Source organism: Cyclopterus lumpus, chromosome 23 (assembly GCF_009769545.1).
Source record: "Cyclopterus lumpus isolate fCycLum1 chromosome 23, fCycLum1.pri, whole genome shotgun sequence".
Taxonomy (NCBI): domain Eukaryota; kingdom Metazoa; phylum Chordata; class Actinopteri; order Perciformes; family Cyclopteridae; genus Cyclopterus; species Cyclopterus lumpus.
The window spans coordinates 2,717,450-2,726,688 of record NC_046988.1 but is presented as its reverse complement, the minus strand read 5'-3'; the positions used below and the strand labels follow the sequence as shown (position 1 = coordinate 2,726,688).

Here is a 9,239-nt window from a genome sequence, read left to right as displayed (position 1 = left end):
CACTATTATCCTGAAAAGACAATTGTGCTAGCTAGGTAATGTGGGCACAACTTTGTCTAGTCGGCTCAAACGGAGCGCATGTTAAGTTAGAATATTTAATAAATATCTGCATTGAGCACGGACCGTTGAATGTCCCGTGACTCCAGCCATCCGACAAGTTCCCCTCAAATTTCGGCCTGTAATATTGAAAGCGGTGCTTGGGAAGAGAAAGCCCCTTCGACGAGTTCCCACACTAGCCCATGTCATAGAAGGAGAACACAGGCTGGAAACGATTCACAACAAATATTGAACACGGGAACATCCATGGAACAGCATCCTGTGCCGTCACTCAGAATGTTGTGCAACACCGGCTCCCACACTGACGGGACATGCCATTCATGAACATTGAGATATATATATGTATATATATATTTTTTTTTTTTAAAGCAGTAACTCCAAAAAAGAACATTTGCACACACAAACTCAACAATAGTAATAGAAAAGTTTGACAATATGCAAATTGGCTATCAGACATGCATTATGCAAATCTGGCTATGGTGCCAACTATTCCTGTAGGAAACTTCAGAAATTGCAAATCCTTGGCCGACTTGATAACTGAGCCAAGTCGCATCAGAACCCTTTCCTTGTGCTCTGCTGAGCCCCTCAGAGGACCACTGGCTCGCTCTGAGGCAGGAATTCGCTAACTCCACAAGATGGCAGTAATGCGCCACTAAGGATGCAAGCTACCGTTAATCTCCAACGAAGAAGAAACCGGACCCTGCAACAACAATGGCGTCCTCCACGACGGGAGACGGCGTGAGGGAAGCCCAAACGGGGAACAAATCGAAAAAGACTAAACCCCAAGGTGAGTAATGAATGCTGCCGAGTTGAACACTAGTGCTCGACACGCAGCGACACATTCACGGAGCAGCGGAGCGGAGCGGGGGCGCCTTTTCTTCACGTGTGGACCAGGCACGTAGCAATTAGCTTTAAGCTAGCAAGCGATCCGTCGCATGTTGGGACACATTTGTTGACGTAGTGATATCTACACACCTTCACACCACGAAAAAACAGATTTACAATCATTTACATTGTTTGTTTTAGTGTAGATCTTTCAAGTGTTTATATCATGCCCCAAACAACTAAACTCGCCTCGAAAACGCCATGTGTTTGCTTGTCCGACATTGCAAGCACACATGGTTGTTGCGTGTTAGCTACTCACCAAGGTCTCCTTTTTCCCTGCAAAGCATAATAATTATAATCCAGACGGTTTTATGAAACACCCCTCCCGTATAGACGGTCCTTAGTCAGCTAGCTCCCAGCTACGGCTCTTCTTTTGAACCGGGTTACTACCTCCGGAGTATATTCGCAGCATCACTCCTAAAACAACCAAAGAACGATACAACAATGTACATTTTTTTTAGTGTAGGTCTTTCAAGTGTTTATATCATGCCCCAAATAACTAAGCTCACCACTCGCCATGTGTTAGATGCACATTGGTATACTGTACAGACAGTTAGTGTCGTGGTTACGGAGGAGATGCTATTTGAGTTGTCTGTGGGGGGACATTTGTCAAACTGCATGTTTGTGATCTCTGTGTCGTGCAGTGGATGAATCTGACCTCCTGACTGTTCCTGATGGATGGAAAGAGGCGGCTTTCACCAAAGACGACAACCCGCGGGGTCTGATGGAGGAGAGCAGCTTCGCTACCCTCTTCCCCAAATACAGAGAAGTCTACCTGAAAGAGTGCTGGCCGCTTGTGGAGAAGGCCTTAGGAGATGTGGTAAGTTCACAGAGTCAACCCCAGCTTTTTATCCTGAGACGAAAAGGGCTGAAAACGGACAACAGCGTTATTGGACCCACCTTACGTGCACAAATAATTGTATTTCATTGGTCGCTTACGCAGGTGGAGATGGCGGCAGATTTTAAAGTTTTTGACTGTGATTTAAATGACCATTTTGGATCTCAAAATCTGTATCGACGTAAAAGAAACAAGAACACTCTTGATCAGAGCTGCAGATAATAGTAATTTTACTATTCTGTTGATTATTTTTCAGTTATTAAGTTAATGTTCTAATCAATTAATACCGTTTGCAATGATAATTTTATGCCTGCAAGAGGGTGAATGTGAGATGAAGGAAGATATGTGTTGTCTAAGTAGGATAAGTATTGAAACAACCAACTCTACTCTAATTGAAAGTAATTTATATTTAGCCTGTTCAATGTGCACATGAAAATGAGCTTGAACCTGGCTAGATTGCAAGCCGTCACTGTACAGTTTAATTTTGGTTTAGACACCTGGTGATGTTCGGCTCTTGCCTAACGTAGACTTTTGTTCTTCGCAGCACATCAAAGCCACCCTGGACCTGATCGAGGGAAGCATCACAGTTTGCACCACGAAGAAGACTTTCGACCCGTACGCCATCGTGAGGGCCAGAGATCTCATCAAGCTGCTGGCCAGGAGTGTCCCATTCGATCAGGTAACACGCGGAGGACACTGCTGTCGTGTCGGGACGTCGTCGGCCTTGTGGCGCGTGCCACCTGGAGATTCGGCTTCCCGAAGGTTGCTCCTTGGGCTTTTAGAAAACAAGCGGCATGCAAATGTATTTGGTTGTTTATCCTCCCTGTTCGTACTGTTTCTCGCTTCCAGGCTGTGCGGATATTACAGGATGATATGGCGTGTGACATCATCAAAATCGGGACCCTGGTGAGGAACCGGGAGCGGTTTGTGAAGCGAAGACAGCGGCTGATTGGCCCCAAGGGCTCCACCCTAAAAGTGAGTCCCACACCAATGTCCAGCTTTCATAAACTAACCTCACACCTGGGGGGGGGGTCTCGTATCTCAGAGGTTGGTGATTGTTAAAAGGTTTGACTGTTGCTCACTTTCTCCACGAGGCTGACTTGGCCCCCCAATGAGCAGTGAAAACAGTGCAGGTCGCACGCCTTTGAGATGTTGCTTCATAGCGTCTGTGGAGTCTATAATAGACTTATAGACTATAGACTTAATAACGAATCTCAGTGGAGCTTTTAACTCGGTGATACATTACATTACATTACATTACATGTCATTTAGCTGACGCTTTTATCCAAAGCGACTTACAATAAGTGCATTAAACCATGATCTGTAAAACATTTATAAATAGTAAAGAAAACAAGCAACACCGTTAAACCACCTAACCCTGTCTTCAGGCATGACCAAGACAAGTATTACACTTAGCATGTCCTTTAATGTGTTTACAGTGTTGCTGGGTAACATTCATAAAACTTCCTTTTTGCTGACATACACGTTGAGCGTGGTGACTCTAGAAAGTAACGGGTGGGAAGTCACAATCCTCTCCCACGGCAGATGTTTAATAGTTCCTCTGTGGATACAGCGGTGTATTTTGGGATGGATGTCACTAGGTGGCAGCATTGCTTCTAATCAGCCACACTATGGTTGTTACTGTTAAATGCCTTACTTTGCTTTCCTGTCCCCTTTCTCCAGGCATTAGAGTTATTGACCAACTGCTATGTGATGGTGCAGGGCAACACGGTGTCGGCCCTGGGGCCTTTCAATGGCCTGAAGGAGGTAAGAACTTCAGAGCCTCGGCCTGTTCACAGCAGGTTGACATAAAGGGTGGAGGGACGATCACAAGACAAAGAGCACCAGTGTAAACCCAATTCACAGTTTGAAACCAAAGCTGAATGACCCTTTGCTAAGCCCCGCCCCACACGCCCCTCACTAAATGCACTCATTGAAGTCGGATCAACCGTCAGACGGAAGTGAAAACTGGTAATAAAGATGGAAGCTACAGATCACAGTGTAAAAGTGAACCACCACAGCACCTGGTGATCGAAACAACACCGTTCCTCTCTGGTCGGGTCGCTCTTTATTGTGAACTATAAATGTCATGAAACCCAAACTATATTCACATTCAGTCATTAAGAATTTATTATATTCTTGGTCTTTTTTCTGTAACCAATGTTTGAAGCATTGCATTCTTTTCACGTCTCTTTCTGTCTTTTAGGTACGCAAAGTGGTGATGGACACGATGAGGAACATCCATCCCATCTACAACATTAAGGTGCGTTCACGCCGCTTCACTGGCTGGGTAGAAGCGTTTGGACCGACTGCAGCCACGCCCGATGAAGATCTTTTCCATCCTTGTTCTTGATCTCCTGACTGACAATACATCCCTCTGGGTTTGTACGCCAATGCTGGCTCAACCTGGAGCTGAGGGCACGAAGGAGCCACAATTTAAAACTAAATCTATCAACTCGTGGAGCAGCCACCGACAGGCTTCTGTTTTCAGACCTGTGCTCCGTCTTGTATGTAATGTAAGAACTCATTGCTCAAACTAACATTGGCCCCATTTCTTGTGGTTCTGCCTCCATGAAGGCCTCCGGCTGTCTTCAAATTAGAGGTCTAACGAAATAGACTATAAATGTATTACTTTGACCGTGCAGCATCACCATTTTTCTTATTTACTCCACCCTATTCCAAATGTCCTGGCGGCCGCACCCATCAGACCCTGATGATCAAACAGGAGCTGTCCAAAGACCCCGACCTGCGGCTGCAGAGCTGGGAGCGCTTCCTGCCCACGTTCCGCCACAAGAACCTGGCCAAGCGCAAGGAGCCCAAGAAGAAGAGCACGAAGAAGGCGTACACGCCGTTCCCTCCGTCGCAGCCGGAGAGCACGGTGGGCGGCTTTAACAGCATTTATTCTAATGTTCCTCTCTCTCTCTCTATGGAGAACACCGTAATGTCAGCTGCCTCAGGAGCTGTAGAGAACATGCAGCACACACCATTGGGTTCTATTATAAGCCACCTTAAAGGTTGTTTAAAGGAGATAACAAAGATTGATGTTCCTATAGACTGCCAACTAAACGTCAGTTTTTAGTTCGAACCGTGTTATTGAGACTCGATTACATATTGAGACAGACTGAGTCTAACTTAACCTTTGTGGATGGTCTTTTAGGTCGACAAGGAGCTGGCCACGGGAGAGTTCTTCCTGCGTGAAAGTGTGAAAAAGAGGAAGAAGTTGGACTTGATCAAGGTGAGGCCTGAGTGGATTCCTCCAGCTGGGCTTTTAGGCCTTCTTTCCGTCTGTTGCGTAATTGCGGTTTAATTGGAAAGCAGCTTGATTAGCACGATCCAATGTAAATGTTTGCCCAAAGACGGGACGGAAGAGGAAAGGTGTGTGACTCTGCTCCTCTTTCTCAGGTGAAACAAGCAGAAGCTCTGACCAAGAAGCAGGAAGAGCGGAACAAAGCGTTCATCCCTCCGAAAGAGAAGCCTCTAATGAAGAAAACCAACAAAGGTACACACGGGAACACGGCCGAACCCGAGAGCACAGCAAGTGTGAGTGGACCTGCTAACCCCCCCCCCTCTCCTTGTTTCTGTCACAGCTCCTGCAGAGGGCAAGCTGGACATCGAGGCCATCAAGGAGAAAGTGAAAAAAGCAAAGACCAAGAAACTGGGCGCTCCTCCGCTGAAGCCAGCGCCCCCCGCCAGCAGCACCACGGGCAAAAAGAAGAAGAGAAAAGGCTAAGCACAGACTCGCTCCGTGGTAGCCGTGGTAGCCGTGGTATTTGTGTGGCGGTCCCGTTGGCCAGATGAAGGACTCTGTCAGGACGCGGGGAGGTGCAGCTTCTCACGTGCACTGTGTGTTTGATCTAAAGGAACTCCCATCTCAAACAGTCAAGGAGGTGTTTATTGAACCAGTGAGTGATGTCATACATTGCCCTCTTGTCTCTCTCTCCCTTCCACGAACCGTGGTCCAGTCTGAACGGTCCGTGTTTATAGGTTTTTCAAAGTATGGAAATGTGAAATTAAAGGCAGATTTTTTATTAACCTGGATCTTAGGTTTGCTTTAATTCCTGTTGATCACGACAAACAAACATATGGTAGAAGAACTGATCGGGGTACTTGATACAGGATTATAGGAGTCCACATTCATGGTCAGAAAGGCACTTCTTTGGCATTCAGAACGAAGTCCATTGCAGAGCACCTTGTGTTGTTGTTTTTGCTTGTGTGAACATTTTGATTAGTTCATTGGTTACTGCAGTGAAATGGTCTGGGGACAGTTTGGGCACCTTTTCGACTCGAGGTCTTGTTGTGTACAGCTCCGATGGGACTCGGCTGAACAAGTCCGCGTCTCCTCGGGCGGCCTATTCGTAGCAGAAGACGTCGGGATAAAAGTGACGCACTGCATACGCTACGATGAAGGTGAAGATGAGGGCGACGGGCCGGACCACCAGAACAGGCACATAGCTGAAGCGGGGTCCCAGGACGGGGTCCCAGTCCGGACTCCAGGTGTAACCTGGAAACGCCAATTAGGTGGTTTCAGTATTTGTGAAATGTGGATGCCTTCACAGAGTGTGTGTGTGAGAGTGTGAAAGTGTGTGTGTGTCGGAATGCGTGTTGGAATGCTGCTCATGCACTTACTTTCCTGTAAATCTCGTTCTTGGCTACCTGCAAAGACGAGATGACAAGCAGGTGCATAGTAAATAATAATAATAGTAATAATGCATTTAATTTATATAGCGCTTTTCATAATTCTCAAAGACACTTAAAATATCCTAAAAGCTAAAAATAAATAAGAATAGCTAAAATACAGGTAAAACAAATAAATGGGGACTTTGAGTCGCTCGGACCCTGATAAGAAAACAAAAACAAACAATCACACACACACACACACACATAGTGTGGTTTACGTTCATTAATAACACGATTACATGGAGAAGCGCTTGTGTTTTTGTCTCAATGATTGAAATACTCACGGCAGAGATGGCCCTCACAGCGGCCTTCACATCCAGAGCAGCCGGCCCCTCCTTGTTTATACGGGCGCCTCCTGTTCACGTTGCCCCTGCACAAGGAACCATCAGCCGAGTCACATGTTTTTATTCACTCTGGGTTGACCTTTGCCCTTTTATCTGATTGGTTTTCTGAAAAAAGGTTCAAGTGCAGAAGCAGCAGGTCGCCCGTATCCGCCGCGGTGCGTTGGCCGTCTGAAGGTGAACCTGTTATTGTCAACACAATCACCACAAGTCTCATTTCCCAGTTTGTACATCCTCCATTCCTTTCCTTCTCTCCTCGCGCCTTAGTCCCAGCCAAGGGAGGCAAGGAGAGAGGAGTTGAGGGTTTAATGGGACATTTTAAAGCGTTGCACAGCTGTTCATTGTATTGTACTGCTGTATTAATATTTTCTCTATCGTACATATTTACTTTTAATTAAATTCACAATGGGGCAAGAAGGACCAGATGTCATACATCATACATTTGTGTTTATTTAACACCAGTGTGTATCGCATGAGCTGGAGTTTCTGTTTGACTAAAAGAGAAAACACAGACATGCAAACGAGTACCATTTCTTATTTGTTTATTCCCATGAAACCGATCTGAACTTCAGCCTAACCACAGCCGTCGTCACCAGAAGACAAACCTCAGTGTGGTGGACATGTAAAATCACCGGAGGGATAATGAAAATAGATCATGTAAAATCCTTTCTGAGGGAACAACTCTTGGGTCAACTCACGCTGGGGCGTAGTTGCAAACAAAGATGACCTCCTCCGGGCACAGCTGGGCGGCACAACCGACCTTGTAGCTGCTCGCCCACACGACCTGGACATGAGGAACGGGTTCAGTGATGCAATGCAGAGCGAGCAGGAAACACTATAAGCAGTTCCTCTTTGTGTCTTTTTCCGTTTGCAACATTTCACCACAAAAAAAACCGACAACGCACTAATACATCACGTGGCTTCCAAAGAGATGCGCCCCCCACCTGTGTGTAGTGGCCACAGACTTTAGTGCAGACGTTGCTGCCGTGGTTGTAGTTCGGTTCTTCGTCCACCCAACTCTTTATGGCCCTCGACGCCTTAAAAGCTGAGGGCGGGTATCCTGCCCAAAGGTTTTCTCCCACAGAGGAGAAGGTGGGGTGCACGCGGCCGACTTCTTTGAGGTAGGTGTTGTGCTCAAACACACAGTGCCTCGCCCACGCTCTCGCAGTGATGGCCAAGCCCTCGTCCCATGTCTGAACCAACACAGGGAAAGGACGTGAAGCAGCTGGTCTTTAAAGGTTCATCCCAAAACAATGTATGAAACCTCCTCGTGCTATTTGTCCAGTTAAACGGCTCGCGACTGGTGATAGTGAGAAATGAACAAAATGGCCATCGTGCCTACCATGTGCAGCATGTCACTTGCAGGTGGACTGACGGACGAGCGCGCCTCGTTGTGGGCCCTCACGCACTCGTCAATGAAGTCCCCATCGGAGATGTCTGGCAGTGAGCAATCCCCCGAGTCCAGGACCATCCAGGCCCACAGCAGCGTCCTCACCGCGCTCATCATGCTTCAAAGAAATGAGACGCCGCAGGCGGAAGGCTGCTTTGTGAAACGCTCTCTGTAACCGTCAAAGTGGCACAGGAAGTTGCACATAGGATGCGTGGTGAGGCGTTGACGAATGCTGCATGTGCACCACGAAGCTGGTGAGAAACCAGACTTAATGTGCTTCTCATGTAAAGCCCAAGGAGACATCGACGTGGTGGAGCGGAAGCGGGGATCGAACCGCTGATCCTTTGATTGAAGCATGACCCCGATCTAGCACTGAGTCCACTAGAGGTAACTCAGATACACCTGGTGCCTTCCTCTAAAAGGAAATGATGTGACAGTATATATAACGCGTTACCTCAAACAATCTAATCCAATCTATTCAAACCTTTTATTGGAAGTGCTTTCAAAATCCTGACCCAGGTTTCTGTGTGACGGAGGTCCGAGGCACGGCGAGTACCAGTCGGCTCTGATCCTGGATCAAGATGAGAGAATACTATCCCGGCATCCTTCTGGGATTCGTAGTGTGCATTTATGTATTGTCACACACACACACACACACACACACACACACACACACACACACACACACACACACACACACACACACACACACACACACACACACACAGACATGCGGTCAGTTGTGCAGGTTTTGAGGGGTTTTAATTCAACGAAACACAAAGCAATGAGAGCTCTAATAATACGGATGTGAATGGGGAGGGCGTTCCAGAGGGGGGGTGCAGCAGCTGAGAAGGCCCTGTCACCCCAGGTCCGGCGCTTGGTCCTGATGGCATTCAGAGTGATTGCACCAGCGGACCTGAGGCAACGGGTTGGGGCGTGGAGGGGGAGGAGTTCTGAAAGGTGGGGAGGGGCCAGGTTGTTTAGCGCTTTGTAGGTTGGTGAGTAATACCTTTTAAAGTCTATCCTGAATTTGACCGGGAGACAGTGAAGG

At 47.2% G+C, this 9,239-nt stretch overlaps 2 protein-coding genes across 3 annotated transcripts; one reads left to right on the top strand and one right to left on the bottom strand.

Moving 5' to 3' along the window:
• The first annotated feature begins 739 nt into the window (after positions 1-739).
• On the top strand, positions 740-5,812 carry krr1 (KRR1 small subunit processome component homolog). 2 transcript variants are annotated; one of them, XM_034526064.1, is made up of 10 exons: positions 740-844; positions 1,587-1,762; positions 2,325-2,459; positions 2,630-2,755; positions 3,464-3,547; positions 3,987-4,043; positions 4,488-4,658; positions 4,938-5,015; positions 5,183-5,279; positions 5,368-5,812. In XM_034526064.1, exons 1-10 carry the CDS (start codon positions 769-771, stop codon positions 5,508-5,510), a joined length of 1,143 nt encoding a protein of 380 aa, XP_034381955.1. In that variant the 5' UTR covers positions 740-768; the 3' UTR covers positions 5,511-5,812. The 2 variants fall into 2 exon arrangements, with proteins under 2 accessions (XP_034381955.1, XP_034381956.1); XM_034526065.1 differs by having other exon boundaries at positions 762-844; positions 2,325-2,755; positions 5,368-5,810.
• glipr1a (GLI pathogenesis-related 1a) lies at positions 5,791-8,535 on the bottom strand. The gene is made up of 6 exons (XM_034526066.1): positions 8,141-8,535; positions 7,743-7,991; positions 7,497-7,582; positions 6,742-6,827; positions 6,407-6,433; positions 5,791-6,281 (listed from the first exon to the last, which is right to left on the bottom strand). The coding sequence occupies exons 1-6, from the start codon at positions 8,303-8,305 to the stop codon at positions 6,130-6,132; spliced, it is 765 nt and encodes a 254-aa protein (XP_034381957.1). The 5' UTR covers positions 8,306-8,535; the 3' UTR covers positions 5,791-6,129.
• Positions 8,536-9,239: the final 704 nt, after the last annotated feature.